The following is a 19,197-nucleotide window of genomic DNA, read 5'->3' on the forward strand; positions in this document are numbered from 1 at the left end:
CAAAAATACCATGTTGGTTTTCAAATTGCTTATTCATGGTTTTAAAAAAAAAACCAATGGATATTCTTCTTTTTAATTACTCTTTGGTTAAATAAATGTGTGGCACCAGCATTGCTTTACTCAACAGCCATCTTGGAAAGCCAAATCCATAACTGAAATAGCTTACACCTTTTAATTGATTCAATAATTGTCTATCACAATCCTTGATGTCCGAAATAGGTTTTCCTACAATACATCTGGTTTAAGACTTATTGCAAGCCATATATCCAGGACAAAGGAAGTCACCTTTGACACAAAGGAAGTCACAGTCACCTACTTAGAATTGCTTCTATGCTGACATATTAAAGAATTATTCAGGTTAACAATGTTAACCACATAAACTAAAATAGCAGTACTTCCTGCACAAAACAAATGGAACACAATCATGGTTTAACCACCATTTTTCTTCAAATACATAAAATTTCATGAAAAATATTGCCCAAATAGGTCGCCAGCAATTAAGATGCAGAATATAAATATTTCTGTGCAATTCTTTACATGTTAGTTTACCAACAGCATTATAGGACATTACTCTGGCAATTAAGATAAAATAGCGCAGATCCAATCAGTTCTGCTACAAGGCCCATTTAAAAACAAACTATAAAACAGTTGGCTAGTCTTCATCTGCAGTAATAGTTCATGTAAAGACAATAGAGTCTATCCATCTTGTAAAAGCATTTTTCCAATCTTTCAAGAAGAAGGAATTTCTAATGAAGGAATCTTTTTATATCTCCTGATGTATAAATTAGATGGTCACTGGAATGCTGCATATGATGTAGGAAAGATTGGCTTAGTTTCTTCCAAACACAAACTATCTTTTCTTTCAGTTATAATGTCATTAGAACTTAGAATTGTTTATACTTCCTCCCCACTTCATTTTATGGTATCCTAAAATTGTTTGCTTTTGATAGAGAAAACCCTGATGGTCAAAATTAAAGCTTATTCTAGTAAATGTTAGATAAAATTAGCATTTTAATGTTAATTTGGAATGGAACTGATTTCCATGACTACTTCAGCCAAAATGTTTAGAATTTTTAATTTAGTTCTCCATTGATGAACTGAATTTTATTGCTTTCTGTTGCTTGCCATGAAATGGTTTGGATGCATAGACCTGTGTTTTCGATAGTGGATTGTGGATTTTGCAAGCATGGAATGAGACTTTTGTTTGCAGCAAATAAAAACAACCATTCCCTACTTAGATAAAAAGCTAATGTAATATATTACTTATTTATTTTTGAAGAATTAGATCCTCATAACACACTCAAAATATAATTACTAGGAATGTTAAGCCCCATGGAATCAGAAAGGCTTTTGTAGGTTGACTCCAATTTATTTTTATTGAGGGTTCCATAAGATGTATTCTCAAATAGTTACAGCCTTAATGTTTAGTATTATCACTGGATTATGTTTATTTGTCAGGAAGACTAAAGTATGATTCTTACCTTTGTGCCTTTTCTTCCTACAAGGCCATAGCCATTACTACCATCAAAGCCCTATAAAATATGGGAAAAAATAAATAGCTGCTTAATCTTAAGGTATTCTATTGGGGCAAGCCTAACATTAACCAATAAGAGCTAGTTTGGTGTAGTAGTTAAGGCATCAAGCTAAAAATTGGGAAACCCCAAGTTCTAGTCCTGCCATGGCCATGAAGCCAGCTGGTGACTTTGGGCTAGACCAGCGGTTCTCAACCTGGGGGTCGCGACCCCTTTGGGGGTCGAACGGCCATTTCACAGGGGTTGCCAAAGCCCTCTCTCGGCCCCCCCCATGCCTTCACTCACCCTCACTCTCTGCTCTGTTGAATCGCCGGCCGTTCACTTACCCCGCCCACTCCCAATCTATTGCTGCCTCCTGAGTCCCAGCTGATGGCTAGAGGAAAAAAAACTGTTTAAATTCTTGCCACGGGGCTTCAAAGCCCACCCCTTGCCCCGCCCCTCCGCACCACTATTTATTGCCAATAAATAGTGGTGTGCGAGGTGCGGGCGAGCCAGCAATTTAACAAAGGGTTCGGTGTTTTTTTGTAATTTTATTGGCCCGCGGAGCTTCAGCATAGGCTAATTAGCCCTTGATTAGATCGGCTCCTGACTCTCAGCTGATTTGCTCTCAGCTGTTTTGCTCAGGGCTCTGCTGCTTGTTGGAGCACATTTTTTTCCCCTACCTATGCTGAAAAATGAAACTGAAAGTAAAGCAGGCTGTTGGCTTTGCTGTTGCTGCAACGTTGGAAAATTAGTCAGGTAGATTTCTTTTCTTTTTCCTCATCAAAAAAGGTAGGTGCAAACAATGGGAAATTTAGGGAAAAAGAGGAGAGTTCAAGATTTTAAAACACAAAAGAAAAAAAGCTCTATTTAACTAGGGAATTGTAATAATTGAGATACTATTAATTGTATATTGTGTGGAAAGCAGAAATGGTTAAGTTGTGGTTTGGAGGAATATATGGGGGAAATTATTTGGTTTATTATTATTGGTAAATATAATTAATTGATTTGTAAGAAATTGGATTGCATGGAAATAATTGGAATATTCATGTTCATATTGATTAATATACAAAAAAGGTAGTTATATAACTAATTGATTTATATTAAAATGTTGAATTTATATTAAACAACTGTAATATTACATAATTAACCAATGTGAGGATGGATATAAAAATAGATGACAATGGGAAGGGGTACAATATAGAATAGAAGGGAAAAATTGAATTTGATTAAGATTAGAGATGAGGATGAAGGGTAATATTGGTTTTTTACAAAAATAGATAAGGAATAAATATGGCAAAAAGGAAATATAGAAATTGTAAATTTAATTGAAATGACTAAACACTGTTTAAATTTGTGAACCGGCCAAATACTCTGTTCAAAGAAAATACATTGTATGTTTGTATGTGTGTTTCTAATTATTGTTATTTATTCATATTTGTTCTCTTTTATTCTTTAAAGTTTAACAATTCATTCTTTATCTTAATATCTTTATATTTGTTTGGGGTTGGCTTTTTTCCCTTTCATCTTTTTTATCGTACAGCAATCTTTCTCCTCAAACCTACCACCTCTCTCTTTTCTTTCCTTCTTACTTTCTCTTCCTCCCCCTCTTCTTCTCCTCCCTACTTCCTCTTCCTTTCTCCTTCTCCTCCTCTCTTCCTCCCTCTCTTATCTTCACTCCTACTCTAATTTCCCTTCTCTTCCTTCATCCCTCTCTATTGCTGTATCCTTTTATGCATATGGACTACTCAGAGGGCTGAAAAAGTTATTTCTGACTGGCCCTTGCACTTTTGACCAGTCCTTGAACTTACGACTGTCCTCACATTTTACGTTTTTGCCCTATCTTGTCACCATGGTGAAGAGAAACAGTTTTGAAATGAGTGACATGGTTGTTAAGAATGCTACAATGGGGGGTTCTGGTTTGACTTCCGTCGCCATCAGACGGTCCTTTGAGACCGCCAGCCCCATCGCTCGTAAAGAGCCGCCTTTACATCTGAAAGGCGGCTCGAAAAACTCCATTTCCATAAGGAAATGTGAGATAGAGCAGGCGAGGGCAGGTAGAGCCCTCTGTGAAGTCCCCAGAGTTTTTTTTTATTCTTGGGGACGAAGCAGAATGAGGCTCCCTATTTCCTTCACTGCTGCTCCGGGCTTCGGGAGACCTCTGCCTCTTGCAGAGCCAGGCGACGAGATCAAACCTTTCAATGAAAACAACAGATTGCTTAATTAAAGAGGATGAGATCTGGACTTGGGACCCTAAATTGCAAGTATTTTTAATGATTTTATAAGCGTTTCTAAGTGAAGGAAAAAAAAGCTTAAAATGGCGACCGCTGAGGCTTGAGAGGAAAAAAAAGCCGAAAGTGAAAGTCCTTCCGTAACAAGTTACAAAGTAGCGGAGCAAACAGTGCTGGCTAGAATAGAGAAAAGAAAAAATTTCTATTCTAAGTTTCTTTTTTTTCTTGGAGATCTGATATTGATCTTGTTGGAGAGAAGTCCTCTTTCTTCAAAAAGAGTTTGTCTGTGTGGCAGGATGGCGTTAAAATTAACAAAGCCAGACAAACAAGCAGCGGGGGGGGGGTTTCCCCCATTTACAATTATGTGAATAAGTTTTGAGTTTACAGACTCAGAACAATGGTTTTAATTTAAAAGAATTTGTTTTGAAGGAAATGGCAAGACACGACGAGATTGTGAACCAGAATTTTGAAAAATTTAAGCAGGAAATTAAAGAATTCATACAATTAAAGTATGATAACTTACAAAGAAAGATTGTAACAGTGACTAATGCTTTTTCAGAAATAGTTATAAAGATGGATACAAATATCAAGTTATTAGAGTCTAAAATGGAGGAAGTTGATAAGATTTATAATTTGAACAATAAAATACAAAGAATGGAAAATGATTTGATAAATATTCAAGACAATAGCTCTGAAGTAAAGTCTAAAAAGGAAGCTGATCACGAGACTTACAATGCAGAAAATATAAAACAAGGGATTGAAAAAGAAGTTACAATGATGCAATACAGGCTCACAGAATTTGCGGTTAGAATGAGAGGGTTATAGGAAAATAATAGAGATGATTTAAGAAAAATATCTGCTGAAGTTCTGGCTGGGATTTTAAAGATTCATCCAGAGGAGGTATCTTGTAAGATCGACAAGGCCTATAGAGTAAATTCTTGGATTGCAAAGCAAAGGCAATTGCCTAGAGATGTGGTGATTTATTTTACAGATAAAGAAATAAGAAATGATATTGTGCAAAAATCTTTTAATTCCACTCTACAATTGTATGGAAGAAAGATCTGGATATATAAAGAGTTGCCACCCAAGATATTAAAAGATAGAAAGAAATTCGGATTTTTGGTGACTGAGCTAAACAAACAAAACATCTCATTCAGGTGGGATGTCCCAGTTGGCATAATACTGAGATATCAAGGAGAAAGATACCAACTAAATTCTGTTGAAAAAGCGGAAGAATTTTAGTATAAGGTTCTTAAAATGGGTTCAACATCTTCATGTATAATACATGAGTGGAATAAAGAAAAGCAAAATCAACAAGAGATAGAAATTCAGGATAAGCAGAAAGAGATGAAAGTAATGGAAAAACAACAAGTTACAGAGGACTTTGTAGATGAGCAGCTTCTGGATTCTCCTTCAGAGGTTACAGCTGGACTATTTATAAATATAAGAGAGGCGGCTTTGGATTCTAATGTGATGATTCATCAAGTTACAGACCAGCATAGAAATCAATCAGTTGACATACAACTCAAAGAAAAGAAACCAGAATGGAGACTTAAGCCACAAAAGCAAAACCAACAAGATCAAGTTACAGATCAGCATGAAAACCAAATAGTTGATACACAATTTATAGAAAGGAAATCAGGATGGAGATCTAACCCACAAAAAGTCAAGAAAAGAAGAAGCAGGTCTTACAACAACAAAAACTTTTAAACTAAACAATAGTGCAATGCCAGTTATCTAAGAGATGATTGAATATATGACAAGATAGCTGAGGCAAAGTATTGATTTATATTATCCTGAGGAGAGTGACAGACCTCTGCAGTGCTCTACTTTTGGGATGTGAAAAGGGCCTTAAACTGAATGGATTGGAATTATCTATTTTGGATTCTTTGATAAATGTATTACGTTTATGTTGAGCTACAAGGCAAGAGAGTTATGGGATTGGGGCACGCAGAAGATCTGGTTGTTACCCTATTAATGGTGGTTGGAATTAATAATTTAGATGAAAGACACTACTATAGACACTATATGGAATACAAATATAAAGTCACTCGGGTGGTTGTTTTTTATATATCAAGACATCTATTGTTGACGGGGGCAGATGGTAATTGAAGATACCGAACATACTGTTGGAATTAGGATGTGATGTTACCTAATATGTGTGATGGAGTTAACAATCCAGCTGAAAGACACTACAAAAGATATTATATGGATTACAAGCTTAAAGTCATTTGAGGATTTTATTTATATAAGGGAATACTTTTTAGTGGTGTGGGCAGAAGAATAAAGATATCAAGAACTATTATGTATGGTAGTTCTGTAGGAAAGTGGGTGGAGATAGGTTAGCTTATTGATTGTTTAGTTGAAGAAAAGGGATATTATGTTTAGATATGAATATATGTAAAAGATTTGAGTTAAGAGATATATCTATGGGGGTGGAGGAAATGGGCAGACTATGAGTTGAATAAATGTTAAATTAGGATTTATTATATCGTTTTATAGTGGAAGGTTGCTTTGAAATGTCATATTAATATACAAAAAAGATTTGATTTAAGAGATATATGTATGGGGGAGGAGTAAAAGAGTAGATCATGAGTAGAAATTGTTAAATTGGGGGATATAATAATATTACTATGCTAAATTAGGAATTATTATATAATGTTATAGTAGAATGTTATTTTGAAATGTATAGTATAAGGGGGATATAATAATATTACTAGAAAGAAAGCATATGGGGGATGGAGCAAGGGGATGGTAAAGTATTATACAATCTGTTATGAATTTGGGTTGTACCTTGAAGAAGCCACAGGGGGAGGGGAGGGGGAGGGGGGGTTAGGGAGGAGGGGGGGAAGGGGGAAAAATTTGTATTTGAAAAACTTTTTCAATTAAAAAAAAAAAGAATGCTACAATGGGCATAAATGATGACCAGTCATAAGTGCGAAGACCGGTCAAAAGTGCAAGGACCTGTCAGAAATCACTTTTTTCAGCCCTCTGGGTAGTCCTTTTGTGCATATGGACTACTCAGAGGGCTGAAAAAGTTATTTTTGACTGGTCCTCGCACTTCTGACCAGTCCTCAAACTTACGACTGGTCATCATTTATGCCCATTGTAGCATTCTTTTTTTTTTTATTGAAAAAGTTTTCAATAAAAGTTTCATTTGTTAAACTCCTTAAATGTTGATTATAATTCCTAATTCTTATTTAAATAATAATAGTATAAAGATTCAGGATTGAAGCAAATACACTGAGTACATTGATGTAACTTTCAGAATTCAGGTTTCAGATAGGTTATTGTTCTCTTTTATATAATCCTTGACAACTATGAAGAATCAGTGATGATAGCATAGCTGTGGCAGTGTAGCTTTCTGAATGTAGGCAGTCTGCATTTAGTGACCACAATTGGGACCAGCAACTTGGTCTTTAAATGAAGTGGTTGCTAAGTGAAACTATGACTATGCTTATGATTTTACTTTCCTTTGCCACTACCATTCATTACCATTTGTAACTGCAAATGATAACTAAAAAATATAGTCATTCAACTAGGACTGCCTGTATGGAACCAAACAATTTGTCCCCAAGGCAAGAAGAGAAATTATGGTATTTTCAGACTTTTCATGGTTTCAGTTGCTTCATCTAAAATATACCCAATTATTTGTTACATATTGTATCTTGCTATTGCAATCAGTACACTTTTGGTCCCACATCCTTCTTGAAATGTCAGTGCTCCAAGATCATATGGCCATGATGGCGAACCTATGGCACGGTGCCAGAGGTGGCACACACAGAGCCCTTTCTGTGGGCACGTGTGCCGCCACCAGCTGCTCTTTTGGTTTCCGATGCACACATGCGCACAAGCCAGCTGGTCTTCACGCATGCCAGAATGCCAGAAACCCGAAAACCAGCTGACCAGCAAGTGCATGTGCACCGGCCAGCTGGTCTTCAGGTTTCTGGCACTTTGGTGCTTCGGCACATGCACATGCCCACACGTTCCAGTTTGGGCACTAGGTGCCGAAAATGTTTGCCATCACTATCATATAGTGTCAGTCAAAAACAACAAAATCTATTTATGAAAGGTCTAAGTCAGAGATCTTCAGACTTGGCAGCTTTAAGACTTGTGGACTTCAACTTCCAGAATTCTGGGAGTTGAAGTCCACAAGTCTTAAAGCTGCCAAGTTTGAAGACCTCTAGTCTAAGTCAACACCCTTATTGTCTTTTATCTATAATACAATACTCTCACTAGATTGTTTGCCTTCCCTTGGGAACAACCAGATAAGGTTCCAAGGAGTTTGGGGTGGCAATCGTCAAGCTTATGCCTCTTGCAACTGCACAAGGACTTAAGGCTAGTTCCCTGCTTGATCCCTCCTGCTTGCCTGACTGGGAATTTTCCAACACATGGTGCATTCCAGTGCATTTGGCTGCTTGAAATGTAGCAGAATCTCTCTGTTTAACGTGTATGTTATTTTAGATTTATTAAGCTATTTTGGTACCCTAGACAAAACATCCAAAAATATCTCTATGTCTGGCAGTCATAAACAAAGTAATAAATGAAAGAAATATTAATTCTCCATCTTTTCTTGTCACCTAGAACTAGCTGATTAAAAATGTTGTCTCATGTTCAACTGCCTGGACAAGTCCTTGCAATTTTTCTTGGCAAGGTTTTCAAAAGTGGTTTGCCTGAGAGAAAGTGTCTAGCCCAGTGGTTCTCAACCTTCCTAATGCCACGACCCTTTAATACAGTTCCTCATGTTGTGATGACCCCCAACCAGGGGTGGGTTCTAATTTTTTTTACTACCGGTTCTGTGGGCGTGGCTTATTTTGTGGGCGTGGCTTGGAGGTCATGTGACTGGGTGGGCGTGGCTAGCTGGTCATGTGACCGGGTGGCCATGGCTATGTGTATAGGTTCGCCATCATGGCCATATGACCTTGGAGCACTGACATTTCAAGAAGGATGTGGGACCAAAAGTGTACTGATTGCAATAGCAAGATACAATATGTAACAAATAATTGGGTATATTTTAGATGAAGCAACTGAAACCATGAAAAGTCTGAAAATACCATAATTTCTCTTCTTGCCTTGGGGACAATGGTAAAGGAAAGTAAAATCATAAGCATAGTCATAGTTTCACTTAGCAACCGCTTCATTTAAAGACCAAGTTGCTGGTCCCAATTGTGGTCACTAAATGCAGACTGCCTACATTCAGAAAGCTACACTGCCACAGCTATGCTATCATCACTGATTCTTCATAGTTGTCAAGGATTATATAAAAGAGAACAATAACCTATCTGAAACCTGAATTCTGAAAGTTACATAAATGTACTCAATGTATTTGCTTCAATCCTGAATCTTTATACTATTATTATTCAAATAAGAATTAGGAATTATAATCAACATTTAAAGAGTTTAACAAATGTCTTGTTATTACCAAAAATCAAATATCCTAACTCCAGTGACCAGTTCTTCTTTCAGAATATTGAGCTTTGCATCAAGTTAAAAAACAAGATGCATTGGGAACTTAAGGAGTCCAGTGCTTTATAAATAGGATTATTTCATAAAATAATTTAGAAGACAACTGCACGTGCTGCTGGGATGACCACATATAAGAGATTTAAAAAGGCAACCTGACAGCCACAACCATATGATTAAAGCTCTGTCCTTTTTTATTTCCATTACAATGCACTTTAAAAGGGGCATGAATTTAATTGCATGATTATGGCTGTCATCTTCATTTTTTATCCTGCTGTTGATATTCTTTAATGCTGCCCTTTTCCTTAAATGAAACAAATTTTCTTAATACTAAGATAAAACTCTTCCAAACAACAGAAATGTTCACGAACTTGAAATAAAAGATAAAGGAGCATCAGTCACATAAACCAGAAAAAAAAAAGAGGAATTCAGAAGCAGTCAGGTAAAACTCACAGGAAAACCTCTTGTTCCAGGTAGCCCCTTTTGTCCTTTTTCTCCAGGATCACCTTGCTCACCCTTTCATGGAATAAAAGAGATATTAGCCACACAACAGCATAAACTACTGCTATAGTGATCCAATTGCAGTTTTCTTGCTCCCACCAAAGCAAGAAATATGGGTCTAACTGTACTTACTTCAGACTCCGAGGAGGGTTTCATGTAATGAAATGACAGAACCATATATAATACTGTCTTTTTCATAGAAAGCTAAATGCCAGGAGCAAGAACCTGACTCAATGTTCTGTCTAGGAAGGTATGAGTTATGGTAAATGCTGAAAATTCTCTGTACAAAAAGTTTAGGTACAGCAGAATTATATTAATACTTATTCCTAGCATTATGCCACAAAAATACCGCCTCTGAAGCAATGGGATTTAGCTGATTGGAAGATAACATCAAAGACAAGAATCTCTGTACAAAATGTTCACTTTTTGTACCAATAAGATTGGACATGGAAGTCTTAGTCAACATAACTAGCTTGGATTTACAAGTCAGCCAACATTTTGAAGTTAAAAGATTTGCTGCTGCTTCTTTCAAAAGAAAACTTCAGTGAACCCAGCTCTGATGATTCTCATCTAACATATAATAAATGGGATTTTAGTGTATATAGTGATGTATTTTGGAATATGATTTAGAGAGACCAAAGTTCTTACTCACTCTTCTCATATTTATACTTCTATAAGTATATCATAAATATACTTATTATGGGAACAATTAAAGAGAGAATTTTATGTATGACATCTTGAACTCCTGGATGAAATGTGAGCTATAAATCAAATGAATAAATAAATAACCACTTACTACTGTAGGTAAGTGGGTATACAGTCAAAACTGATTAAGTGAGTCTATGATAAATATACAATCTCTAAAGCTTTTTCTTCATTTCTTCACATTTTTGCTAATCTTGGGAAACTCTACATTCCTTATATTTATTTAATATAGTTTTTAGCATAATTTTCCACCTTTCTCCTTTTCCATGACTATTTTTGCAATGCTAATGAAATTCTACCTTCCTTATATTTGTTTAATAGACTTTTTATCCCACATTTCCACTCAAATCATAGGTTATTGTGAGTTCCCAAAAATAAATGTATATAATAAAATATTTAAAAAAATTAAGTAAAATGCTAATGGACAAAAGCAACAGGCCCCAAAACAATCAAACTATAATCAGACCAAAGATTTCTGAAATCCAATCCATACTTGATGGAATATGGATTTTAAAAGTACATTGATATCTTGGCGTAAGAAGTTCCACACATACTGACTCCTCAGACAAGTAGTTCTTTCCCAATATCCCTTCCAGCTGCATTTTACAGTAGATGGGCCAAACTTATGCCAAGAAATGATCACTGCTTTCTCATTAGTCAGGCAAGAGAGAACAGGAGTTTAAAGGAGAGAACCAACTTTTCTAGATAAATCCAGCAAATAATATACGGTACATGTAATCTTCATTTAACAGCTGTTGTGTTTAACTATCATTAAAAGTTACAATGGCATTGAAAAAGTAATTTTATCTGATCTTTGCACTTATGACTATTACAGCATCCCTGCAGTCACATGATTGAGATTTGAGTGTTTCAGAAATAGCAGATATTTATGATCATCATAGCGTCCTCAGTCATGTGATCACTATTTGTGTGCTTCACATCTGGATTTTGACAAGCAGAGTCAATGGAGAAATCAAAGTTAAAATAACAAATCATGGTCATGTGATGTCTTGTTTAATGACCATGTTGCTTATTGAAGTAGATGCTGATCCCCATTGTGGCTGTTGAGGATTACTTTGTAGTTCAAACATGAAAAATTATGCTTCAAGACTCATTCTTATATTGCACCAAGTAAAAAGGAATGTGCTAAACAATTATTTATACTGCATTAATAAGGATGTCAGCTGCATTTTATTTAAAAAGAAACAAATTTGTACCTTGTCCCCAAATCATTGAAAAATCAGGAGTGCTCACCTTTGGACCCACATGGCCTACTTTTCCTCTAGCACCAGATTCGCCTTTGATTCCTGCATTACCCTACATTCAGAAGCACATATTGAAAGTTAGTTTTAAAAGAAAATGGAATTCCAGACATTTATGGCACAGAATAATGGCATTTGTTTCAAGTACAGAGCTAATGGACCTGCTGCCACAGATACTACTGGCAACCAGTTAAATAGTTTGTGTGTTTTTTCTGTAATCATATCCAAGTTTAAGCAATGTCTGCTAAATCATTATGCAGAGAGACACAGACATCCTACTTGCTCTACAGATGAAACTGAAGTCATTTGTTTCTTTTTTAAAAATGCCAACCCATGTCTCATGAAATAATCCAGGCCCACAAATAATATTTTGGGGAACTCACTTATCCAAAGGAATGAAATTTCAGGGAGAAAGGGATTTTTCCCAGAGAAAAAAAATGTAATAGAATTGATAAGATTGAAGATCTAAGGAGGGAAAGATAAAGCAATGGTATTGGTAGTTGGATGCATTCCTCCATTAATCAAAACCTTTCTATGTCCCCACAAATTTATATGTACAGCAAACATGATTTAAATCTGAAGTTTGGTGAATGCTCAATTGTCTTGCAATTTATGTGAATGGTGCAATGGCATCAGTGTGCAAAGTACATTATTTGTGTCAGTTGATCTGATTTGTAGAATAATATTATTGTGAAGATAATATATTTTGAATAACTGACATCATTGCAATGACATGGGAGATAACAGATACTCCTCTTTCCCCCAATCAGTTCATTAAAGCAAGATTCACTCTGCAAGAAACACAAAATTATTGTGGTGATTATTATTATTCTGTTGCTTTGCATGTACACTCAGTGCTTCTGTACCAGAGACAAATTCTTTCTGGGTCTAATCACACTTGGCCAAATGAAGCATTCAATTCAGTTCAATTTAATTCAAACAATCCATTTTAGGTTGTTCAAAATGGGTTGAAAGTTTGATGCACGTTACTATGTAACCAGTCAAATCCTACATAACACCAAATCACACACACACAATTTAGTTCACCAAAAGTAAAATAATTTCTATTTTACCTGATGGCCAGGTGGACCTTGAGGTCCTAAGGGTCCAGGTATTCCTTGTAACCCTGAAACACCCTAGTGAGGAAGAAAGAGAAAAATTAGATTCAATATTAATGAAAATGTGTGGACCTCAAATCCCACAATTCTCCAGCCAGTTTGAAAATGGGAGTTGAAGTCCATATATTGCTAAGGTTGAGAAACCATCTCACAAAATTGTTGTGAGGAAAATAGAAAGAAGAAGGTGTATTATATATATTGGCCACCTCAAGTTATTTATAAAAATAATAAAGGTGAGGTACAAATATATACATACATATTGTTGCATAATATAACTTAAATATTACCTTTTGTCCTTGTAGCCCGGCTTCCCCAGGATAGCCTTGGTCCCCTTCATTTCCTAATTCACCCTTTCAGATTAAAAAATGAAGAAGTAAAAGAAATATGTATTTGATATTAAAATGATATTGAAAGGACATATTGACAAGAATCAATTGCTCTTTGCTTCTGTTAAAGAAGTTGCTTGTACTATTTTGCTATGCTAGGAATCATTTGTTAGGAATTCATTCTGTAAAAGAATTGTATCCTTTTCTATCTGGTTTCTCACTTCTGTAATTTGCTTCAGAGCTAGGCACATCCTCGGAAACAGTTCCCAGGAACATCCTGTTCCATAGATAAGGGCGGCTGCCTAGGAGCACGAACAAACAAGGACAAGGGATACTCTGTAAGATAACAAAGCATGGACAGAGCATGGACAAAGAACGCTCCATGGATAAGGGGCGGGGGGAGGGCATGGGCAAGACATTGCCCACATTGAATAAAGAATTTTTGTCTCTGATTGGCTAAACAAATATATAAGATCCTAGACAAACTTTACCTAGATGTGGCTATTCCTTATATGCATACTGTCTGTATGTTTTGGATATAGTTTTGTCACCCAGCCTTTTTACTTTGGCCATAAATAAAAAGCTGTTACTTTTTGCAAGCCTCGTCTCAAGTCTCACTCTCTGTGGCATCTCAGTGGCTCGGGGAAACTTCTGTGATCTTACAATATTATTGTATTCTTGCCAAGCACTGATAATCAGTGCTGCTAACCATATTAGTCACAATTCCAAACAGAAGAAGGCAGAACTACACGAGTATGGATATTTAAGGCACTTACTTATCTCTATTGCACCTTTCTTCAATCTGATACCTTCCAACACCACTGGACTGGAAATGCTATGATTTACACCAGGGGTGTCAAACTCAAGGTTCGTAGGTCTGATACTGCCTGTGGGCAGTGGCGGATTACCCCCAGTTTGCACCGGTTCTATAGAACTGGTAGTAAAACCGGCAGGAGGCTCCGCCCACCAACCCCGACATCATCAGAATGCTTCTGTGCATGCGAGCGGCCCCATTGCGAACCAGTAGTAAAGGTAAGTAGAACCCACCCCTGCCCATGGGGTACTTAGATCTGGCCCCTGGGGCCGGTCTGGAAATAGCAAAGGACCGGCTAGTGGTGCCTCTGTTAGCAAAAATGGGGTGTGGGTAGGGGGGCATCCCCCCAACCACTTTTGGCCTCCAGAGTCCTCCAGGAGGCCTTCCAAAACAGGCCCTGCAGAAAGCTCTGGGAGGCCATCCAGGTCCAAAACGGGCCTAGATGGTGCTTCAGGAAGCCATCCAGGCTCAAAATGGGACTCTGGAGTGCTCCAGGAGGCCGTCCTTGACTCAGAAGGTTATAAAAAGGAGGAAAAGTAAAATATTTTACCTTTAGGCTTGCAGTATTCTGCTACTATAGCCTATGTCAATAATTTATAGTTCTAGTCTTCCTACGGAGTCAGTTTCTTGATCTGGTCTCTCTCTCATAAGATGATCAAGTAAGTATTAAAAAAACAAAATCACAGAAATGTATGCCTCCCTATTTTTATAAGTTTATAAAACCATGTTTGCGGACGTGCAATCCTGTGTCACGCCCACCATGGCCACAATAACCATGGCCATGCCCAGCCCCCAACCCCCCACCCAGCCCTCCAAGGTCAAACCCAATCCTGATGTGGCCCTCAATGAAATTGAGTTTGACACCCCTGATTTACACTCTACAGTAAGCACCATGGCTGGGAATTATGAGAAATACAGTACAATAGCTCTGGATGGCAGCAGGTTGAAGAAAGCTGATGTAAAAAGTTTGATAGGCTGTAGGATGCATTTATTCATTAGCAATTTAGAAAAATATCAAAGCCACAAGTTTCTGTTTTTGCAGTGAACATTTTTTGCAAAATTAAAAAACAAAACATATCTCATTTTGACATTACTCATCTATATATACACATCTGGTTTTCAGGGACTACATTCAGTTTCAGACACTCTTAATGAACATTACTGCCATGCTCTATTGCTGGAAATTCGGTATGATATAAACCCCCATTCGTCTGGTTTATTCAAGGCTACTGCAAATGTAGACTTGAATTTAAAGTTTCTGATATTTCATTTGAACATTTATAGAAAAAGGGAGGGAGGGAGGGAGGGAGGAAGGGAGGGAGGGAGGGAGGAAGGGAGGGAGGGAGGGAGGAAGGAAGGAAGGAAGGAAGGAAGGAAGGAAGGAAGGAAGGAAGGAAGGAAGGAAGGAAGGAAGGAAGGAAGGGTTTTCACATGTTAACTCCTATTATTTAAATAGAAATCAGGACATGTAGTCAATCTGGCTACATGTCCTGACTTCTATTTAAATGATAGGAAAACTGCCATAGAGTAAAATTGCCATAGGTTGAAGCTGAGTCTGTCTTAATAGCTCCTCTAGTTTTACAATACACCTTTCCTTTCATCATAATTGGCTATGTACATATATAGAAGAATCATTGGGAATAGCATTCACAGCATTGATTGAATGTTTATGTTCTTGACATTAATATTAGTTTAGTTTAGTTTAGTTTAGTTTATTTGATTTGTATACCGCCCTACTCCCGAAGGACTCAGGGCGGTGAACAGCCAACAATAAAATACATAGATACAAAAAATTTAAAAACCAGATAAAATCAAATTAAATCATTTTGGCCCAGACAGATTAAAACACCCCAATAATATTATTTAAAATATGGAAATTAAACTTATTATTTTCAGTTTTACTTCATTTGCAAAGCATCAGGCACCAGGAAGCTGCCTTTGATAATTCAGTTGAAATTTTAGAACAAAGATGTGAGCTATTCTAAGAAATTACTTGAGTTTAGAAACTGAGGCAATATTTAATAAGAAAAGAGTCTAGAAATAAATAAAGGAAAACTAGATATAAATAAAAGAAAACTAGTTATACAAATGATAAAAATTTAATGGAAATATATTTTTCTCATGTTTTCTCATAAAGTGAAGGAATAGAAATGATTTAGAAAAATGTCAAAGCGGGGCCCTTTAGGGTTTTATAAGAACATTGCCAGTGAACAGCGGGATTGTAAGGCAGATGAAAAGGAAATCATACTAAAGTCAATCCAGATCACAGGGTTGACTTTAGTAAGGAAGGTAAGGAAATTTTTTCAAGTTTATTTTAAACCACTACAATATAAACCTAATTGACCTACTGAATTTCAGAGGGAGCTTCACTGACGTTTTGTTATATGATTGGATCAATAGAGCATCTGCATGTCACTGTCAAAATTATTTAGGATAAAATCACTCAGATTTACTCTCACTTGAATTCTAGCATGAAGGCACAGTATTGTGATGTTATCTGGGATGGTTTAAGTCTATTAGTCCCAAAGATGTGAACACGGTCCTCGGAGCATGGATGCAGCCACTTGTATTTTAGAGCCATTTCCCACCTTGTTTATTAAGAAGAGGAATGGATCTATTTGGTGATAAATGCTTCTCTTGATCATTCCACTGCTTTGAAAGTGATGGGATAGCATCTGTCTCCAAGAGAAGATAGCTGGATCCAGTCAACCTGGATAGTTATAATCTGGTTTCCAACTATCTTTTTCGGGAAGGTAGTTGAAAAATAGTCTACCTCCAGCTCTGGGAACATGGATTATCTTGACCCTTTTCAGTCAGGATTTTTCAGTTTACTCTGTATCTTAATTTATTAGGTCAGTCTTTCTCTTTTAGCCCTATAGCGTTGTTGTTTTAATGGAGATTTCCATACATGGCATTATCTGTTATCACAGAAAATGTAAAATATAAGTACAATAAGGGAGTGTGATGGCTCAGTGGTTAAAGACACTGAGCTTATCAGATGGAAAATTGACAGTCCAGGTTCAAGACCCGAGAAAATGGGATAAGCTCCCATTCCTGCCCCAGCAACTGCCCACCATGTTCAAAAGCATGAAAATAGGAACTTCTGGTTTGGTGTCACGGTGAGATGATGAAGATAATGGGGCTCCATGAATTCCTGGTTGATCCTTCATCGTTGGGCAGCCCTAAGGGGTAAAGTCACTTTGGAGGGGTGATAAAGAAAGGAGGGATCCCTAGCTGATCGCAGGAGAGAGGGCTCTCTCGCTCAATCCTAGGTAGCCTCCCGATCAACAAGGAAAAGAAACGGCCATTATGGCCAGAACAAAGCTGGGGCAATCAAAAAAAGAGATGAGCTGGAGCCGTTTGTGAACAGAGGATTAGAACTGGGTGAGACAATTTTCAACTTATATAATAGAGACTTACACCCAAATAAAAGAATTCTTAAAAAGAAAGACTCTCCAAAACATTGAGAAAGTGGAGAGCTAACACAGAGAGACGGATTAGAGACCCTAAAGAGAAATAAATTTTAATGGAAGAGTACGAAGTTTTAAAATATAGAAAGACCGGACTGGAACAGGTAATATTGTGAAAAGTAATTTAATTTGTGGATAAAATTGTCTGAATGTGGGAAGATTATAAAGAAAAATGGGTTGTTGTTGTTTTGACATTCAGCTGTTATACTTTCCTTTTGTTTAATGCTGGAATTTAGAGCTGGGATGCCACCTACTGGTGAAAATATATATTATACTATTATATGGTGAGAAAAACCCTTGACAGACTATGAAATTTGATAACACAAGGGAAACAAAGGAGAAGAAAGAAAACAGTGAAAGACAAACAACACCTGAAAGGCCTTTTTTGTTGTTGTTGTTGTTGTTGTTGTTGTTGTTGTTCCATATTTACTTGCTACTTGGCTGCTTGGGAGTAACTAGTGAGCCTTTTGAAGATTTATAAGGCAATGTAAACTATAATTAACATGAATTACCTTGAAACTGAACACTTAACTCTGTGGATTAATGAGATTTGGCGAACTTTGGTGGGCAATTCTGGATTATCAATACTATCTGATAGAACATTCTACAAGGTGAAAGAAGAAAAAATAAACAAGATTTACAAATTTGGACAATTTAGAGGGAGCAAATTGGAAGACTTTGAGGACTATAAAAATTGAGAATTTTGAGTAACAGTTCCAGGACTGAGCAAATTTAACTAATATTGGCTTTTTTTGGTGTTTTTGGACATTTGGCATTTTGGTTGATTATTGAGTAATTTTAAGATCATTAAATTAATGTTTCAACAGGAAAAAACTAATACATTTCAAAAAGAAATACTACTGATACTTCAATGTATTCAAGAAATTTTGACAAGAAATCATAGGGAGATGATGCCAAGATACAAGATCCCAAGGGATGAGTATGGGAGATGTATCAAAAAGTCAATAAATTGAAATATTAAAAAGGGCAAGAGATTATGGATAGATATAGAATACTTCTTAATATGGGAATTGCTTCATTAAGGTTAGAAAATAGAGGTAGAAAGTAGAAATTAGGAAAACAGTATTATATACACTGATACATAACAGAATACATTATAATTACTATGTATACGTAAATGTTAGAAGTTGAAAGATTACTATTATGTATACCTAAACAGTATTATTATTATTGTTATTAGTATTGTGTATAAAGTACATTGACCCAGACAATACACTGTTCACTAAGCACTTACTGTATGGATGTTAAAGAAAAATTATAAATAAAATTATATTCAAACAAGTATGAAATACGAGCAGATAAATAGTTACAACTTCAGTAGGAAGGTAAGAATGTTCCGTGCACCTCAGCATATAGTCATGCTGGCCACATGAACACAGAAATATCTTTGGACAATGCTGGCTCCCTTGGCAAAGAAATGTAGATGAGCACCATCTCCTAAAGTCAGAAATGACTGAACAGAGGAAACCTTTACCTTTATAAATACAATAATTAAATAAATGTCTGAAAATGCAGCACATGTGGCTAAACAAAGGGATGAGAAATGCCATTAAACTTTCATTATTTGAAGTATAAAGCATTTGGCATTTTTAAGTTCATAGTGAACAATCATATTCAGAAAAATTAAATACTACCAAGGAAAATGAATTAATTAAAATTCAGAATGAACTCAAGGAAGGAACTTTCTAAGGGCAGGAGAATAGCTAGCAAAATACAGACATGAAAATGAAATAGGAGTTAAACTTTGTAATCAAATAATTACGCCCTTATTTAAA

The 19,197-nt window shown here is 36.3% G+C and overlaps 1 protein-coding gene across 3 annotated transcripts in view; it reads right to left on the minus strand.

Annotated features, from left to right (window-relative positions):
• The window catches only part of LOC117656046 (collagen alpha-4(VI) chain-like), a 184,349-nt gene that overhangs the window by 44,360 nt on the left and 120,792 nt on the right, over window positions 1-19,197 (minus strand). For 2 of the 3 annotated variants that reach the window (XM_060683019.2, XM_087894217.1), the window contains exons 26-30: window positions 13,079-13,141; window positions 12,747-12,809; window positions 11,666-11,728; window positions 9,659-9,721; window positions 1,482-1,532 (exon numbers count right to left, since the gene is read on the minus strand). In XM_060683019.2, coding sequence (XP_060539002.1) covers window positions 1,482-1,532; window positions 9,659-9,721; window positions 11,666-11,728; window positions 12,747-12,809; window positions 13,079-13,141 — 303 coding nt within the window. The remainder of the gene's footprint in view (window positions 1-1,481; window positions 1,533-9,658; window positions 9,722-11,665; window positions 11,729-12,746; window positions 12,810-13,078; window positions 13,142-19,197) is intronic. The other variant, XM_087894216.1, reaches the window with a different exon arrangement.

The sequence above is a fragment of the Pantherophis guttatus genome, chromosome 4, assembly GCF_059756535.1.
Source record: "Pantherophis guttatus breed Tessera chromosome 4, ASM5975653v1, whole genome shotgun sequence".
NCBI lineage: Eukaryota > Metazoa > Chordata > Lepidosauria > Squamata > Colubridae > Pantherophis > Pantherophis guttatus.